Source organism: Copadichromis virginalis, linkage group LG8 (assembly GCF_057382275.1).
Source record: "Copadichromis virginalis isolate Kocher_CV1m ecotype Utaka linkage group LG8, C_Virginalis_male_GT1.1, whole genome shotgun sequence".
Classification (NCBI taxonomy): Eukaryota; Metazoa; Chordata; class Actinopteri; order Cichliformes; family Cichlidae; genus Copadichromis; species Copadichromis virginalis.
The window spans coordinates 19,535,841-19,555,848 of NC_140625.1; the positions used below are offsets into that span (position 1 = coordinate 19,535,841).

General features: G+C 41.1%; 1 protein-coding gene across 1 annotated transcript; it reads right to left on the reverse strand.

Moving 5' to 3' along the window:
- Window positions 1-2,088: 2,088 nt before the first annotated feature.
- med1 (mediator complex subunit 1) lies at window positions 2,089-13,862 on the reverse strand. Its single transcript, XM_085466372.1, has 16 exons — window positions 13,695-13,862; window positions 11,917-12,023; window positions 11,243-11,321; window positions 11,107-11,161; window positions 10,684-10,816; window positions 10,333-10,361; window positions 10,094-10,165; window positions 9,710-9,784; window positions 8,917-9,080; window positions 8,718-8,829; window positions 8,432-8,556; window positions 8,197-8,324; window positions 7,766-7,967; window positions 7,574-7,669; window positions 6,685-6,790; window positions 2,089-6,601 (listed from the first exon to the last, which is right to left on the reverse strand). The coding sequence occupies exons 1-16, from the start codon at window positions 13,813-13,815 to the stop codon at window positions 2,776-2,778; spliced, it is 5,430 nt and encodes a 1,809-aa protein (XP_085322498.1). The 5' UTR covers window positions 13,816-13,862; the 3' UTR covers window positions 2,089-2,775.
- Window positions 13,863-20,008: the final 6,146 nt, after the last annotated feature.

A 20,008-nucleotide genomic window follows, 5' to 3' on the forward strand; every position in this document is an offset into this window, starting at 1 on the left:
TACTGTATATTTGCAAAGGATAAATGCAGAGTGTCATATGCAGCTAAGTACCCTACGACACCACAGCAGGAGGTTGCTTGAATATCATTACTGCCAATGTGGTTTATCATGTCCTTGTGAATAATAAAGGAATCAAGTCTTTCTGCTATTGAGCTGCAGCACAGTCTGTTCCTCTTCTGTCTCACCTTTCAGAAGCACCTATTTGCATCTTTTCTTCATGACTGCTAGGAATTTGACTTGTGTTTTTTTTTTTTTTACATTTTGGCTTCAAAACTAAACAAAACTGTGAGATGCATTTATTTTCACCTTATTTAATTCAGTGTATGTAGAGACATGTTGTAGAGACAGTTTGCTGATAGCCTTAAACACAGTTTATATATTTAGTCATGGGAATCAATGTAAATCATTGCATTTACACCAAAAGAGAAAACAGCATCCTAAAACGACATGTTGAATGTGTGCCCTCATTATGGGAACAGTAGCCCAGAGCTGAACTCCTTTTTGAGCCTCTAAAGTGGCATTTTCAGTCAAAGTTTTTATAATCAACATTCTCATTTCTACCAGGCCATCTTTTCGCCATCCTCCAGCTGCGAGCTTCTCTCCATTCCTCCCTTTGTGGCTCTTTGACTTTATATTCCCTGCCAACCTTTTGAAACTGCTGATCTGCCTTTTTTCTCCAGCACAGCTAATTTCTCTATTGTTGACCCTGTCACTCACACTTTCTGACTGCTTGGAACATATCCACATATTTCCTTTTCTTCCCATAATCCTCTCATTCTGTGCAAAGTCTTTTATCGTCTCTCGGGCACAAGCCTGATGTTGACTAAAGGTCCGTGCAATGTTACTGGAATATGTCTGTGAAGGTTCTCAGTCAGTTTTTCCAAGCTCCTTTGACTGCAATGTTACTGGAAGGTTTAGAACTGGTCATGTGACACATAATATTTATTTATATTTCTCCTCTATTAATTGATTACTTTGGCATGAACAATCCCATTCTTCAGTGCAATGTAGATACAAATTTAAAGTCCTGACAATTTCAAATTTTATTACAGAGTACTCAGCAACCCAACATTTCAGACTGCCCCATTTTTTAAAGTCTAATTTAGCAAACACATTTTTGAGCTGTGCTGGAAGTTTGCTACTATGGATGGTGATGTTGGTCTGACCACAACTTTAGTCTTGGGTGATCACCTTGCTTTATATGTAGCTCCATCAGAAAATGGGTACATTGTGATTATAAAGAGACGGACATGGTCAGCAACAATACTCAGCTAGGCTGTGTTTAAGTAATGCTCAGTTGATAATAAGGGGCCCAAAGCGTGCCAAGAAAATATTTCCCACACCATTACGCCACCCTCTTTTTCAGACCATTCACTTTAAACCCTCGAGACCAACAACTGTGCCACATTCAAAGTCCCTTCAGTCACTATTCTTCCTCATTCTGATGCTCAGTTTGAACTTCAGCAGGCCATCTACATGTATAAGTTCATGGAGTTGAGCTACCATCTTATTGGTTGATTAGATATTTGCTTTACTGAGTACACCTCAGCTGCTTGTTAAAGACTGTATGTCTTACATCTAATCATTTCACAAAGACAAAGCAGAAAATGCAATGACGAAAAAAAGAACGCACAGTGGCCATTTAATCTCTTTAGATTAAATGTCCACTGTGCATACAGTGATACACAGACGTTGCTTTGATTTAAATGTATCTGGAGCTACAAAGTCATACTACTTTATAGCACCAAATCAAAAAACTACACCAACTCATTCTGGCATATCTGTACTGTTAGGTCTTAATGCCGGTTAGTTTCCTAATAAGATTGCCTCAACACAAGTATTTTTTGCTGATATTAAACATGACAGTATAAACATCTCTTAGTTCTGTCAATTTGGAGGCTCAAAATGAGCCCATTGTGAGCAAAGAAAAACCCTTTAGTTGCACTCTGAATCTACAAATCATCCTTTATAATACCTGTGAATAAAGATGTGAAAATCCATTTAACCTCCACACATTACCTTTGGGAAAATGACTCATTATAACGCACCCTGTAATTCTGCAGCCAGAAATAGAGCCTGATACACTGCTGCCATCTAGTGCCACATAGGGTTCACATGTGAAATTTTTATTCCAACCTTCAAAAACAATTCCAGTTATAAAAAATAACTGCATGTCTCTTTTACTCCACCATCAGCATCATCATCATCATCATCATTATCAGTTACAGTCTTTTTACCTTCACTAATTTACTCGTTAACAATTTAAAATGTATCAAAAATCTACAAATTTGAAGGTTTTGTGAAAAACAAGGCAAGTAAATGCTGTACCTTTCTGTCTTTACAATAACTTCCAATAGATGTCATACTGTATAATAGCAACCCATTGTTTTTTATGACAGAAGCAGAATGTACATGGATTACATGGATAAAGAAATGGGGAAACGTACTAAAAAAATAAAAACATCTGACATCACAGGAAAGACAAAAATGGTTAATTTCTCAATTCGGAGGTGGCTTTTTATGTGTAGTGTTCACATTCACATACACCTGGCATCCTAACCACCCCGACATCATACATCGGTATTCATACAGTAAAATACAAAACTAAAATACAGCTTTAACAGTTCAATGATCAGCTACAGAGCTTTAATATTCCTATATCCAGCTCTAATCTGCAGCTTGATTGAAATAAATAGAAGTTTACTTTACGTTTTAAAAGGAATGGGTTAAAATTTGACAACAAATGAGTGAAATCAAAGCACTTTCTACATCAAATTAAAGGTTGCCGGTGAGGGCTGAGTCCATGAGGTCATCATCTTCATTTCTCATATACATTGGGCTCGGCCGGGAAGGCCGATCTGAACTTAACATGGACAAAGATGAATCTGAAGCTGAGATGGGAGACCTTGACCAACTGTCCGATTTTATTGGATGAGAAGACGGCCCCATTGACATAGATTTCTTTTTCTCTTTGTCCCTGTCCCGTTCTCGGTCTCTGTCCCTCTCCCGTTCCCTCTCCTTCTGCTTCTTTTTCTCCTTCTTGTGTTTCTTATGTTTCTCACCTGAGCTAAGGGGAATAGAGCTCATGTAGTCCTGGGGAGGAAGTGGGCGCATGGTCTGGTCATCGTCCGAGCTGGGGCTGTTCTGGTGAGACTTTTCAGCCACTGAGCTGCTTCCTGACTCGCTCTCACTATCCTGGTTAAGTGGGGTATATCCTGGTGAGCGGCTGTGACTGGGGGAGGAGCGGTCATGTTTGGGAGTCGAGCCACTGAAGAGTGGAGAAGCTTTCAGGCTAGAAATCTGAGGACGCATATTGTCACCAGATCCTTCTCCTGCTTTCTGTAGGGTCACTTTAGCCTTGATACTTGGAGAGCCACCGTCTGGTTTGCTAATTATAATCTTGGCCAAAGCAGTCGAACCTACCCCACCTGTTTTTGGGTCCATCAACTTTTTATCCCCACTGCTCCCCCCTGACACTGACACTTTTGCCTTTGCCTCTTTATCAGACTTTTCCCGCTTATAGTCACCACTTTGAGAGGATGAGACATGCTTGGATGGTGCCATGTTTGAAGGCCCACTGGGAACATTTCCAGACCCACCGCCAGGAGTAGATGACGAACCAGCTCCCCCTACTGGTGGCCCTACCTCACAACCATCCTCCCCTACTCCTCCTCCTCCAACACTCTTCAGCTTGTCTATGACTGCTGTTAGAGAGGGTTTCTTGTTACGGCTAGGAGACTTTCCTTTGGCGTTTGGGTTATTTGCATTATTCTGGCCAGCCCCTCCACCACTGCCACCTCCACCCCCACTTGCACTGCCTCCTCCACCACCTCCACCACTTCCCCCTCCACCACTGCCATACTGAGACTGAGAGCCTCCTGAGAAGCCAACTGAACCTGAAGATGACGAGGAACTGGAGGATGATGAAGAAGATGAAGAACCAGATGAAGAGCTTCCCCCAGCTGGTTTCTGTGAGCTCATGCCTCCACCAGAAGAAGACTTGGACCCTCCGGAGCTGCCACCTCCTGAGCCCATGGGGGATTTGGCCTTGGAAGAAGGTGGAGTTCCTGGAACCTGGGACTGCTGCATCTTCATAGGGGAGGATAATTTTTCACCAGAGCTACTGGAACGAGAATGGGAAGGTGAAATGTTGGGCTTTATGTTGGGATTCATAAGTGAACCAGGAGGCTTGCCCCCCTGAGGCTTAACTTTATTACTACTTCCTATTCCTCCGCCAGTACCTCCAGGCCCAGACAGGCCATGTTTGGTGATTGGTGAAGATCCTGGCTTGCCAACACCCATCCCTTGGGAGGAGCCTTTAGACTGGGATGGCCCACTTCCTCCACTCCCTGGTTTGGAGCTGTTGCCTTGTGTCATGGAGCCTTCCTTGGATTTGATCTTTCCAGAGGACGATGAGTGTGAATGATGGCTTTTGCTGCTGCTGGTTCCTCCAGTTCCTCCTGTGCTGCTTGTGGCTGAACTGCTGGAGGTGTATCCACTATGGGAAGAGGTTTTGCCCCCAGTTATGGTCCCTTTGGGGATCTGAATAGTGATTTTGGGAATTGGAGGTGTGGCACCTCCAGGGGGGGTTTGTGACCGTCCTGAGCTACCAGGAGACTTGGAACCGCCTCCACTTATGCTGCTACCAGAGCCTGAGCCACCACTAGGTGGTGTATAAGGCCGTCCCCCTGAGCTGTGAGAAGGGGATTTTCCATCAGGATCGAGCTTTTTGCGTTTGGGAGGTTTATCTTTAGATTTTCCCTCACTGGATGGCGTCCTGCTACGCTTCACCTGTTTTCCCTCTGTTGAGCTGCTCCCGATTCCCATCCCAGAACTGCTCCCACCGCTGCCCCCATTCTCATCTTTTGGCCGCATGAGAACCTGTTGTTGTTTAACTTTTGGTTCACCAGATGCTCCTCCAAGGCCCATGCTCAAAAGGGGGCTCTGGGACCCTCCACCATGTGTGTCTCCTAAATCAGGAGCTTGTCCCAGAAGTGGTTTACCACTACCACTGTTGCCTCCAAACACCATCCCAATATCAAAAGGCTCCTTTAGTGAAGGCTCTGGAGTGCTCTGTCCATGTGGAGTAGGATTTTGAGGCGTTCCTGATGGGGTATTCTGCTGGCTACCTCCCCCAAAACTCTTGACAAGGTCCATGTCTCCATCAGCACTTGGAGAACTGTCATCAAAGTAGCTCTGGGAGAAACCATGGCCTGAGGTAAGAAGGTCAGGGTTGAAGTCCGCGGCATCAGGGAAGAAGTTGGTAGAAGAAGAGTCACTGGTGGGAGTGGTAACAGTTCCGGCCGCCTCAGCAATCAGGTCAGCGGGGTCTGTGAAGGGATTCTCATTGCTGTTGGTATTGAAAATATCTGCTGAGTCAAACACTGCACTACCCTGACCTGAACTCGAAGAGTCACGGATAGGGGTACCTAGTGCGCCTCCATCCTCCCCACCGCTGCCCATTAGATGCTGCCCATGGCTCCCACCACTGCCTTTGCCAGTTTGTTCAGGTAAATCTGACAAGATTTCTGTGATATCAGGTCCAATACTATCAGAGCTGGAGAGACGGACCATACGAGGTGGTACGGTACCTGGTGGCTGCTGTTGCTGAGACTGGACATGAGACTGTGAATAAGGCATGCTGGGACCAGATGGTGGTGTTCCACACTGGCTTGGTGCAGGAGTAATGCTATGGGGCGTGTCTAAGCCATCACTGGTCAGGTTAACATCATAGATGGAATTCTGAGATGCGTCCACATCCATAGAGAGGAGCTCACGGTGGAAATCATCCTCGTGAGTGACTTGATGGTGCTGGTGGTGCTGTGGCATGGAAGATGACTGTTGAGATTTCATGCCTAAGCTACCGCCTCCAACACCAGCAGCTGTTCCAGGCAGCATGCCACCCTTTTCATTCCCCCGTGGGCGCTTCTTTTTTCCCTTCGTGCTACCTCCAGGGCAGGTTCCGCCCATGCCTTCTGTCCGTGGAGAACCAGAAGAATTCTGTCTCTCTAATGGACTAGACCCATACAGGGAAGCAAAATCTTGAGTGGGATTGTCTTTCAACAAGTTCATCAGCATGGGGTGATTCTTGGTGTTGCTGGCAGGGGAAGATGTTGGAGGTGGAGTTTGGTGGGGCTGTGGTGCATTCTGGGAGCTGGGACTAGAACCCACACTTCCAGTTATCTGTAACAGACTTGTTAGTATGGGATTTTGTGTGACTTTGCTATAGTCATCTGAATGGCCTTGACCTTGCTGCTGTTGTTGCTGCATCTGTTGCTGGCTAGCCACAGCTCCTGGGGTTAGGCACTCTCCTCCTTGAGCTTGCCTGTCAGTTCGGGACATCCCATACAGAGAAGTGATTGGACCTGTAAAATTGGGCCCTCCTCCAGTAGGTGTGTTGCCCCCTGTAAGCCCAGGCAGTCCCATGGGATTAGATCCATCAGCTGTTACCATATTATAGGTGGGACTACCAGAGGGTGGAAGGTTGTTTTTCACCATAGTCTCCACGGTTTGTGCAATTAGGGAAAGGGCTGGAGTGTCTGCTTGAATGGTTTCTGCTTTCCTTCGAATTGCTCTCATGGTTACAGGGATGGACATGCATCTACAAGAGGAAGGAAACAATTACCAACCATGTACTAAACTGTGCATAACCACACAGTTATGGTGTTATGGTGAGTATCTCACCTCTGGACCACTTTGGTGATGAATTCATCAGTGCAGATTAGAGCATCTGACACTCCTTTATATAGCTTGCAGGATACCTGTCTGGAGTCAATCACCTCCATCACCACTAAAGGAAAAAGATCACATAGAATAGAGTTACACAAAAAACAAAAGATATTCCAGCAGATTAACACATGAACCCCTTTAGACTGCAATCTACTCCAAAGCTAAAAGTGTAAAGTGGCTGCCTGCTAATCAACCTTGAAGTGACTTAGAGGATTTTTTTTTTTCAGTCAACATTTTATATTAGCCAACAGTGAAAAGACAGACAGCAAACATAGGTTTGAGATAAAGGTTCAACATGCTGCAGTCATGTGTTGAGTCCTCCAGTTAAAATAATAAATACCAGTTTAGCTGAACTTTAACGCAATGGCAATTTTATAAAAACTTTGCAATTGTTGGTTTTGTGTTTCTGGGCAATGAGTTGGGGAAACCTTTATATACTCAACCAAAGATAATTTACCATGTAAAAAAACAGTTCTCTGTAAAACCACTATACAATCAGAAAAGACCAATTTCCCACATAATTAATTAATATCAACCACTCCAACAGTGTCACATCAATTTCAGTAGTCAGAACTTCTGACTTAAAAATGAATATATGAAATATAAACAAATTAAAGTTCAACTTCAAGCTCTCTATCAGGATTTCAAGTATTTGTAGCAAGTGACTACTGGGGAGAAAAAAAAAGTAGTATAAAGACATTTGTGTCAAATCCACTTGTTACAAAACATCATGTTTGCTGTGATGTTTTTTTAAATGCATCTATCTTAGTGAAACACCTTTATTCCCCGAAACCTCCCAAAAAAAGAAAGAAAAAAAAAAAAAAGAGCAAAAGTATGTGCTTACCACAGACCAGGGACTCATTCACTGGATGCTGGAAAGAAACGCTGAAACTTGAGTCAGTAAGAGGACACACCTCAAACTGCAGCAGGCCTGCACTGTCTGAAATAACAATGACACTTATTATAAGTAATTTAATATGATAGAAAACAGAGCACATGTTAATAAGATAAATACAGGAAATCAGAAGCCACCTACCTTCTTTGATAGAAGTCCGCTTCACACAGCTGCCAATCAAGGTGTTATAGGCTGCCTGATGCCGAATGATATCCAACAAGAATGGTACTTGTGCCGGGTGGCGGAAGGGGATCTTGGACACCAGTGCTCCTTGAAGAGATCGACCATCTTGCACTGGAGCATCGCCATTCAGGAAGTAACAGTGCTGCTGATCAGGTAACACCTTAGACAGCAAAATAGAAGTTTTCAGATACTTCCAATGACAGAAATTGTGATAATTGTGATATATAAATACAAGTAATGGAGACAATTCTAAAGCCAAAAGAAGAGGTTGGGGGTAACCACCGAGGGTGGACAGACCTTTAACTAAACCAAATAATGTGCAAGTTGAAAGATTCTAGAGATTTACAACACATCGCTGATATTTGTGGAGGCAAGTAATGTCTGCTCACAGAATAAAAGTGCATGTTGTGTGGGGGTGGAGGCTGGGAGCTGCCCTCCTCAAGACGTTGGAGCTGGCTCTGGACAATTAACTGGTAGAGAGGTGACAAGATTGGTGGGGTCTCAAACACTGGGATGGCTGGGGGAAAAATTGACAGAGATTAAGGTTAAACCGTTCAAATAAAGAATAATATTTTCTATGTGTGTTAATGAATAGTGAATACAACATGCATTAGGTAAACTCACAAGTAGCATTGCCCATCCTCTGGATAAAAGAGAGTGAAAAGGGTGTGGGTTGGTTCATCTTAAGGAAAAAACAAGCTGGCAGGTCCACACAGTTGGAGTTGGTCACAGTGGAAAAGGAAGGTGTCCTAAAATAAAGAGAAAAAAATCAATTACCCATGATAACTGCCTAATATTTGCAAGAGTGGTGAATTTGTAAACAATTCCCAGTATAGCATAATTGCAGGTTTTACACAGATTAGAGTTGCTCACTGGAGGACTTTGTAAACACTGGTGAACATGTTCTTACCCCTTGTTGTCAACAGGGTGGGATCCTGTGATCAGTGGAGCAATTGGGAGCTTATAGACAGAGGAGGTTCCTTCAATTGTAACAGAGACACTGACACCCAGAGAGCGCGGCACTGTAACAACAAGCATCCAGTAAGTTACATAGGTCGTGACTGGTAGATGATTCTTGATAAGGTCATCAATGCCCTGCATGCACTTGCCATTGTTGTCCATTAGGTTGAGCTGTGTGCCTGTTCCCTCTTCAAATATGTCATAAGGGGACACATAGCACTGGAGAGAAACAAGGTGACCACCACTTCTGGCTGTCAGCAAGCCCACACTCCCATGCAGAATAGTTTCTACTGTATTAGCATTGGTAGCTAACCTAAAAAACATAAAAACAAAGAAGACTGCATTAAAATAGAGATGATCAAATTAAGTGCTTCGGTCATAATTATTAATATATACAATTTAGGCAAATGTACAGAGATACAGTCTCTTATAATAAGAGATGACCCTTGCGATCTTTAACAATAGGTGTCCCAACACCTCATAAAATTAGTGTCAGAATCAGAATCAGAATACTTTATTGATCCCTGGGGGAAATTATTTTTTGTTACAGTGCTCAATTTTAAACCAACATTAAGACAAGACAGACAATACGCTAACTAAGAATAGTACAATATATACATATATATACATACATACATAAGTCACTTATAAATAAATAGTTGGAAAAGAAACATGTGTAGCTGTAGCAGCAAACAGTGTGTTAAGTGGATGCGTTGTACAGGGAGATGGCCACAGGCAGGAATGTACTTAGTGTACTTAGTCTTTTAACAGTACCACAGGTTCAAACTGATTAAATCTTCAGGGATTTATTATTTAACATGCATTTTCTAGAAGCACATACATATAGCATACAACCAAAGTCCTCAGAAATGTGATGAATATGAAAAGTCCAAAGATCCCAAAGGCAACTTAAACAGTAAATCAAAGACTTATTGAACTTACCTAAACATGTGCATCATCTTTGTAAGATCAAGCTCCAAAGACTGGAGTGCTATGTACATCTTGGTTTTCAGTTTACTGATACACAGAAAGGAAATATTATTAGACATATGAAAACAATATTCAGAGATGTATGGCATATGCATCTTATAAAAAAAATAATATCACTAATCTGGTCTTTGATTGCTTTCTTTTCAGCTCTCCTGTCTCTCAGCAGTTAAAAAGCCTAAATACATTACATATTCATAATTCAACAATTTAAGAAAAGATAATTTTCATAATCTGGAAGATAGCACATGTAAATTCAATTTTATACGTGGAACGAAATATCTACTCGTGCTTTTAGATAAGCCTAAACCAAACGTCAAAGCCTGCAAGCCTACTTACTTGTCTCCAGGAAGCTTGTATAAATCAACAAGTCCCTTGAGATGTTTAGAAAACTCTTCAAAGTTCTTTTCCCTGTTAAAAAGAAAACAAAAGTGGCTCAATCAGCTATTAAACAGGACTCTCTAACAGGTAACTGCAATTTTAACTTTTAATCATTAACAGAAATGAAACACCATGCACTACAGGTTTGTCTCTTATCATCCACAAGAGTTTCAATTACACATGTGCTTTCTACTCACCTTAAATGCTGAAAAAGCTCAGGACAACTCTGTGACCAAAAATTAAATGCAAAAAAAGATTACTGAATCTTCACTAGTGGAATTAGATTAATGTAATTTGCCTCTCCCAGTCACACAAGCCTAGAGACCAGTTGGCAACCCACGGCAACCACTGGTTGTAAGGGAAAATATGTGTATTCCAAACGGTTGCCAAAGATTACTGGCACTGCGCTTTATTGGAAACCTCCTTGTGATTGGTTAGTTTTTTTCCTAGCAGGTGGAGGTTGCAATGGTGCACTGAATGGTCTCTAGACCTGTGTTACCAAGGCCTTCTATTACTAATTTATGGAACTACATAGTGATTAGACTGACCGTGGGGCTTTCTCCTTGATGAGCCACTTTAACATCCACTAGCTGGCCACTGGTGTCTAGCTGCACCTCCACATAAAACATGTCCATTGTGATGTAGCACTCCGTTCCAGAGGGACTCAGGTGGGAGCCCAGCCTGCATAAACAAGACAAAAAAAATTGACAAAATAATGCTATGACGTTTCTATACTCCATTTCCTGTTGTGCTTTAGCTAAAACAGTTTTAGTATATTGGAATGGATAAATGCCATCAAAACTGTAAAATAAAGAACATCATGCAATGTGTTGTATGTAGCCCTCCTAACCAATAAAGAAGCTCATTCTCATTTGAAATATTAAACTAAAGGTTTTTCAACCTAAGCACTGAAAGCTTCCACTGCTTTCAGTGCTTAGGTTTACCGGCCTCGGTAACTGTAAGAGACTCACATGTTTTGTCGAGCAATGGATTCCAGACGATCTGTCATGGAGGGAAGTGATGAGACTGAAAAAGAAAGCAGTTTGTTTTTCTAAACAAAAAGGTCAACTCGCTCTCCCTTGTGTTTCAATCAACTGACGTCCTCACCTTTCAAAGCTCTCTGCAGGGTCTCCAGACAGTTGAGCAGGAGCTGGTGACCTGCTGCATTCATCACACCACGTTTCTCCTGGGACACATTATGTGGAAAGAAAGAGAAAGTTCATAAAACAAAAAATGTGCTTAATCAACAAGATCTAAAATTTGTTTTCCACCTGCTCCACTGGGTTCAAGAATGTAAATTCATTACAGCTTTACTTATCCAGAAGCTAAGTTACTGAAGAATATACCTTTTATGCAATTATATGTTTAATGACATTAAATGTGTTCTCTGTTGTGATTACTTGTTACATTGTGACCTGATGTGGGATTGTTAAGTAAATAGATGGGTCATGATGGGTATTGTGTGTGTTTATAATGTTGTTAAGGCCTTCTAAAACTGGTATATTATACCACTGTAGAATATATTGTATGACTTTCCCCTTAAAGTCTTTCTAAGTCATGAAAACACTTGGTTTTTTTGTAGAGCTAAACTGCACCACTAGGTGGTGCCTATTACTGTTTCAAGAAATGGAGTTGAGGATGTTTTTCGCTTTCTATTCACAAAGGCACCACAGATTTTATCGTAAGGGCCTTGCTGCAGATGCCTCTTTCCTGCCTTTACTGATGTAAAATAATGCTTTTGAAATTTGTACAAATCACTTGTAGAAAGGTCTCTCTCTCACCATAGCCTGACGAACAACCTTGCAGGTCTCCTGCCATGGCCGGGAAGCATTGTGTTTGGCATGAAGCCTCTCCAGCAGAGCAGCCATGCGACTCTGCTTCTCTGCTTCTAAATAAAAAAGAAATACATGCATTTAGATAACTTTTAAGCAAATTTCATACACTTATTCTGTTCTGCATTTTAAAAGAGGTTTATGATCTTTTTTGCCACCCAGAATAACCATATTTATGTAATAAAAGTACTTAAACTAGAACAAGACAAAGTTTTTACTATTCCTCTAGGCAAAAACTAATTTCATCAAACAAACACATTTTTTTGTCAGTTTAACAGCTGCAGTTTGAGTTGCTGTTAAGCTATATTGTATATCTTTATGGGCGTTTCTATTATCCTTGTTATTCTGAGAAAAACACAACCACAAACTATACTGTTTAGAAATAATTTTGGTTAATCCACACCTGTGTGAAAGGCTATACAAAAACTTCCCGTTCAAACTTCTATGTGGCATTTGTCTAAGAAGTGGTAAACATTGTAAAGCTACATGTGGTAACTTCAATGTTTTAAGGCAATAAAAACAACAAAACAAAACTTAAAGAAATAAAATATCAACTTAACACACACAAACACATTTTTTTTAGTGTAACTTTATGAGGAAAAAAAAGTTTTGTGCGTGTTTTTGAATGTAGATCAGCAGGAATCCCAAAAAGTGGATTCTGTTTGAATGTAGCATTTTCAGCAGGAGAAGCAGTTTGTCACTCATCCAAGTGACTTCTTCAGTCTCAGCTGACTGCAGGTTTCCTCAACCTTACAAAAAGTACATTTGTTTAATGACATGACCACTAATCAAAGACCATTGATCAATGATAGATAGATAGATAGATAGATAGATAGATAGATAGATAGATAGATAGATAGATAGATCTCAGCCAATCCTGGTGGACCAAGGTCTAATAGTGTTGTAGGCATTATCATCATTTACGTATTCCAAACAAATTGGAAGCCAAATGTGTACTGTAACAAATATAAGTATAAAAATACTTTCTTTCCTCTATATTTTCAAGAGTGACCTGAGAGCATGACAACAACATCATTATCATCATCTATGTCCCACTTGTACTATTTGTGTTCCAGGCAGATGTCTCACGTAGGTAGGCGACTGGCATGATTTTTATACATTAGCTGGTTGGTAGGATTTGTCAGCTCTTTGGAAAAATAACAAAAAGAACAAAAAAAAAAACAACAACTTTTAATAAAAGTTTTGGGATCCTTTTACCAGACTGTTAGTCTAGGATGTCTAGTGTTGTCAAAACATGTCGATAATGAGCTATTACAATGTTGCAGCTTATTACACAGTTTGCCAAACTGATGGACAGACTGGCATTTTTTGCTCTACACACTGAATAGGTAAGCAAAACTTCTGTGGTGTTTATATTTTCAGAGCCTTGTTTTGCACGACCTACCTATCATCAGTGTTTGCAGAAAGTTGACGTTAGCAAGTTGCTAACGTTAGCCGTTAGCTGATTACAGATAGGCAACTAACGTGACTTTAAGCGCACCAAAAAATAACACCAATCCTTGTACAGATAAGCCGCACTTATCAATCTGGAGTTATTGTGTGTGTATGGTACCCACAGATGGATTTCAAATCTATAAAACATACGCAAAAAGCAGCAGTACTCGCCAACATAGTGGGCTGATTTAGCAGTTAGCCATTGATAGCCCAAGTCCCAAAATAAATTATCAGTAAAGCAACGAAAAATAAAGCACGAGTCGCGTTCTTACCCGTTACTTCTTCGGTTTTAACCCGATCGCCATGAGTCTGATTTCCTCCCTGCTGAACTGAAACAGAAAGTTCCCTCGCAGGGCTGCAGCTCTGCATAGAAACACCAGGCCCCGCCGCCATTGTACCCCCTGCTCCACTTCGACTTCCCCGCTTCAGGTTCCTAGCATCCCTTCCGGGTTTCCGTACTACTATAAACTCGTCATAGCAAGAGAGGAACAGCGATTTTTTTTTCTCTTGGGTGAGTCCTTTCTCTATTTGTGTGTATTCTCCAGACTTTTTTTTTTTTAAATTTTATGTATCAATTTTTTTTGCATGTTTGTGTGTATATATAACATACACGAGCACATTTAAAATAGTATAAACATTTTAAGGTTCCGACTTACCATTTTGCACGTTGTAACAATTACTTTGGGTTATTTATCACAACGTTTCCAGGAGAAACGAAACAGCTGCCTTTATCGCTTCAAAAATAAAAGCCTTTTCAGCTTATAGTAAGACAGTGTCAAAATTAATACTGCAGATGGCGTATGGTCGCTGTGAGTAAATGATTCATGATTTGCCAACAGCAACTAACAGGCAAAATCCAAAGGAAGGTTGAAATAATCATGTAAATAATGCACTACATTACTAATGGTTTTTTGTTTGTTTGTTTGTTTGTTTGTTCCTACTGTTGCCCTCTACTATAAAGCAGTCAGAGAAATAGGCCGTTTAATCAAGCAGTAGATTAAAAAAAAAAAAGATTAAAGAGCAAAAGCATCCATGCCTTGCACACACAAGCACATACTACAGGCACACACCTGAGCCTATTGTACAGCTGAGCCTGTGGCAGAGTGCTCTCTAGGGAGGATTTTCCCACCAACCATTATGACCTGCCTAAGAGGAAAGCACGGGGTGTGTGCGTGAATAGGATTCATGTGCATTTGTGCATATGCAAAGATGTATTTGTGAACATGGGTAGGCTATAAAGCAGTATGCACACAAACACAGGAGATAGCTATAGACAGCAGTGGAAATGGAGTGGGACCAGATTGGCATCGTCTGAGACAGTAGACAGACCCACAGATAGACATGAGAAAAGAGGGGAGGTGCCGCTATGTAATTGATGTGCCCACCAGGAGCTTTAGCTGGCTGCCTGGCATGGAAGAGGAGTTGGGCACTGCTGCCAAGACAGCAGTAGGAAAAAGGAAAAGGAGGCACGGGCCTTAGGGAGCACAGTAGCAGGCTGAAACCATGCCCATCAATCAGAGGCTAGTTCACCTTGCCATGCCAAGCGGGACCTCCCTCTGTGCCGAGGGATGGCGTGGCACAGGGAGTGAGGCTGGCACCGGTGTTAAACCTTCCCTAATCCTCCTGGTGGGTGTATCAGTGCCACGTCCGAATGGCAGCAGAGTGGGCAGAGCCAGGCATGAGAAAAAAAGAGAAAGTTCAACCCCTGTGCTGAGAAACGCTTCTCTGCATGTTGTTAACATGATGGAAAAATGTTCACATTGTCTCAACTACAAAATGAATGCCACAGTGGCTAAAGAAAACCCCAAAGTAAAACAACAACAACAGCAGTGAAAAAAAAAAAAAAAAATCTAAGAACTGTCACATTAATCAGAAAAGGTATTATCTCATGAGGCATTATTGGCAGTACATTTTTGACACAATAATACACATTACAAATTTTACATTTAGGCCAAATTTACATTGCTTCTTTGCACATTTTGAGTCCTCCGATCCATTTATTATCACATTTTATTATTTTATGAATAGATAAAACATACACACACACACACATGTGAACACATACATACGCTCCAAGTGCACTGCTATGCAACATTTCTACACACTTTAAATGTTTAGGTGCTCGTTCATCATATGGCACCATTAGGGTGTAGCCTAACAGAGCCCCAAAATCATTTCGCAGCTTGACAACTACACAGAATATACAACCAAAGTCACGAAGAACTTTCTTCAGCAAGACAAACAAGGAGTCCTGCAACAGATGGTATGACCTCCACAAAACACTGGTCTCAACATCACTGAGTCAGGGTGGAACTGAATAAAGAAGCAGAAGCTAATGAGACAGCCTAAATCAACAGAAGATACTTACCTTGGCACATGCTTAAAGGCAAATGTTAGACATACCCATTAATCCGATTCAGCTTTTTTCTGCTTTCCGCATTCGGTGCAAAGATGTGTCATTATTTTAAAAGAAACCTGATTTTACATCCAGTACACAAAAGATTTGCATAATATGTGTGTATGCATACATATAATATACATATTATATGTATGCATACACCTACATATAAGCTGTATGTGTGGGGTGGTGAACATATATATACTGTATGTCAACCACTAATTTTCAGTGTTTTTACATTTTGTATATTTTCACAGTGTTGTTGTGTAGAACATCTCCTTATACACATGTATTTGATTTCCTCTGCATGTTTCCAGCTTTAACACAGGGGATGAAGATGTGTGAACAGCTTGGCAACCTTATTGAGCGCTTTGAAGTTAACTACCCTCCTTCTTTTTTTCCCTACAGCCTCTCTTGGTGAACTCTCATATTACCTGCAATGAATAAAGATAAATTATTTGATGCATGCATGCCTCCTTGAAAATTCATAGCCATCAGACAAATTAAGCATACAATGCAATCAGCGCACTTTCTATATGGTTTGGCGGTGGGTTTAGAAGCGGCCTTATTAAGATGCTCTTGTACAAATGTGCCAGACAAAAAAGGAATCAACTGAGCTTTTTGCTTTCCACCTATCGTACAAGTTTGAGATCAGTGAGCCTGAAGGCTGGAAGCAGTCCAGAAAACAGTGAAGCATTATCAGGACACAGTTTCTGCTTCTTTGGCACCGAGTGCCTTGAAGTGCTCGGGCAGCTGGGAAGACTAGAGGGGGGAGGGTGGTGAGGGAAGAGTAAGAGACAAGGAGCGGGAGAGAGAAAGGAGGGGTTAGCCCTATAGGACCATTTGTGATGAGGCTCATTTGCACAACGGCACTTAATTGGCTACAACAATTAATTAATGTGTTGGAAAGTTGGCACAAAAAGTTCATTTAAGAGGGTTTTAATAAGCAATTAGGGAGAAGTAACCAGTGAGGTAGAAGCAAGCGCAAAAAATAGACGTAAAAAACTCTAAATGTATAAACTTCCAACTAGGTCTTTTTGGGAATAATGTGCCATATCTGGAAAGCAGGATGCGGTTTGCTATTATGGGTAGTTATGACGCATCCCATTGTGAGCGCTGATGACATTAAAATACATTATTTTTACCCCATACTTTTATAACCCCACATGTTAATGGCACCCACTTTCCAAAAACAGCATTGTCTCCTCTCCCCTTCATTCTCCCTCCCACTGTCTGCCTCCCTCTCTCTCATTCTCACTCTGTGTATGAAATATCGCATGACTAATGAGTGGAGCAGGTTGAAATCCTGGGGAAGATGTCCTTGGAAGACGAATGCATTTTCAGCAGAATAATTAACTTAATTAACAAATTCACATGCATATTCATCAGCCTATTAATGTCTCCTCTGTGCGGCTTGATGAGCAGTGGGGTAATAACCATCTCATTTGCATAGCCTGTTCACACGACTCTCCGTTTAAAGACAAAATAAGGAAAGGAAGAGCGCGGGAGGAAGAAGGAAGAGAGAAACTGGAAAAGGAGATGACACGTAGAAAACAAGGGAGAGGCTCAGCAGGGTAACACGCAGAGGTGAGGCAGTGATGCAGCCTGGTTGGAAATAGGCAAACATTTATATTTTGACTGATAGGTGACATGAGGAGTGGTGACAAAAATGAGCCCAGATGAAGGGGCTTTCTCATCCCTCCAGTCAACCTTGTAGCTTCCCTCTCCTCATCACCACTTCCTAGCATTAATGCCTTAACATTATATCTCCTCAAAGCTGCAGCAAGTGCGCTTTTGCTTTTTAATGACCCTCTTAGTCTCATAGTGAAGTCACAGTACACTAATACTAGGGTTCAGATGTTTATCTGCGGATAGTGAACTGCTCGTCCGTCATTCGGTGGAAACACATGATCATATCAGCATGCCCTCTCCGTGCCTCTCTCCCTCTCTGTCTGCCTCATTCTCTCCTTGCTACGGTCTCTCTGGGGGAATCTTCTTGGCATTGCTCCACTCCTTTCTTCTCCACTGCCAGGCTGCTGCTGCCGTCTCTACTCTGCTACCACTGTCTGCACACAACCTGGTGCTCCTAGCAACGCCACCTCTCTCGCATACACTCCACATGGCAGTCCGATTGGCATGTGTGTTTGCACCAAGCACGCACACACACACCTCGTGTTTGACGAAGGTTTATCGCCGCTCTTATGTTTGTTTGTCGTATCGTAAATCCTTTGTCCACAGTGTGAAAGCTCACTGTTTATTCTGCCACTTCAAAAGAAAACAAAATTAAAAATGTCAATTTCAATAAACCCTCTTTCTCTCTCGACTTCTGATTGGCTGCCGGTTTGGAATAATTGAACTTGTTTCAAGCACATGCCGCCTTGAACAGTGTTCTTTACTAAATCATGTGAGACAACTCTATTACTTCTCAATGATTACAATCATTTTACCTTTTCAAATGCATAATATTTTTAATCATGATGACTTACTGACATTTCTACAGGTTGTATGATACTTTACTGTTTACAGCTTCATCCTAAACTTAGCTTTTTTTTAGTCTTTTTAAAATGTTATTCTGGTTTTTTTTTCACCTCCAGCAGATTAATTGTGTGTACTTGGAAATTGATTCGTCACTCAGTCACTTCTTATGGTAACAGAGACCGTTAAGAGGAGTTTCACGTTTCTCTGTCATTTCACTTCAAACAAATCTAAAGCACCTGATTTCACATCAGACACTGAGGAGAAATCAGTGTCTGATATCACATGACGCATCACTGTTAGATTGCAACATGCAACCAACTACTTTTCCACAAAATTTGTGGGATTTTACTTCATTTATTTATTGTCAGTTTTATTTTTTTGTATTCGCCACATTATGCTCTGATGCTGGTTGCATGTAATTCTCTGGCTTCTCTTCCGTCTGCTCTCCTTAGCATTTATATGAGCATGCACAAATGTGCGTACACATAAATTTAGAAAGCTCCTAGTCCCATTTGGGATTGTTTTGGAAGCTGACAAGTTTCTTTCTTGTATTTGAACACTCTAACATGTCTCTCTGTGAAGCATGTAATTAATCAAATTAATATGTGTGTCATAACGTAGATCTATTCTTTTGTGTTGACCGAATTTTAGGGTTTATTTCCACCTTTTAATTTTCAGTACTCTCAGTCACTTCAGTGCTCTGTTCATATGCAAAGCGTCATGGATGAAATCCTCTGACTGAGGAAACATTTCCATTTATTTATTTATTTTTATTTTGCTTGTGTCATATTTACTTGTTTTTGACATTGTTTAAATTTTGCTGTTTTGTGTTGGGTTTCTCCTGCATAGAGCAACACGTGCAGTTATCTCTGTTGTTGTTTGCTCTATGCTATATGTCTTTTACTGGAGCTGATACCACACACAGATATTTTTTGCTGGAGCATATAGCACCCTACACACTTCAACTGGTGGAGCTGCGGAATTGGAGATAAAAAGTTATTCCTCCTCAATTAGAAGCATTTAAAAAGTATCGGTACAAAACTCTTTACACATGTAGCAGTTTATACTATGAGATTTTTTCCCCCCCACAGCATGTGAGAATGTTTTTTTTTTCCTAATTGATTTTCTCACTTCCCACTCACACTGCAGTTTTTGATCTGGCTGCCTGTACAACTAACTTGGCGCAAGGGACTCAAAGGGTACCAGCTAATGGTTTGACACTGATAACCATAAAATGACCATGAAATCTTAGAATTTGCTGAGTTTTGTTTATTTCAGAGTAAAATTTTCTACTCACATTCGTAAAGAAAACAACTATAAGACACGCGACTGTTCTTAGGTACTTGAATCTGTGTCCTTCCTTATGAGATGGTTTAGCTGTCACGTCATTCCACTTCTGTTGCTTTCATAATTTTTATCAGCATGTTAAGTTATGTTTCTTCATTTTGTGCATTATGACTGTCTGGGGGAAAACATTATCTTGCTATAATACAATTACTCCCTTTGATTAAAGATTGAACACAGTTGCAAGAGAGTTTTAGATTTCCTTTTGTAAAATATCTCTTACACTTTTTAAGTCAGCTTGGAGGATGCCGACAAGCGGTGCAAGCTGTTGTGTTCATATAGTTGTGAGAGGGAGAGCCAGGATGGGCAATTGAGATACAGAGCATTAGCCAGTGTCAGGAGAAAATTAAAGGCCAGATCGCTTTC

What these genes read in the sequence shown, in the direction of transcription:
- med1 (XM_085466372.1), bottom strand. Translation starts at nt 13,815, where the DNA reads ATGGCGGCGGGGCCTGGTGTTTCTATGCAGAGCTGCAGCCCTGCGAGG. An exon ending in CCTGCAGAGAGCTTTGAAAG is followed by an intron (nt 11,162 to 11,242) that starts GTGAGGACGTCA and finishes TTTCTTTTTCAG; the next exon opens with TCTCATCACTTCCCTCCATG. An exon ending in ATCAAGGAGAAAGCCCCACG is followed by an intron (nt 10,362 to 10,683) that starts GTCAGTCTAATC and finishes TTTTGGTCACAG; the next exon opens with AGTTGTCCTGAGCTTTTTCA.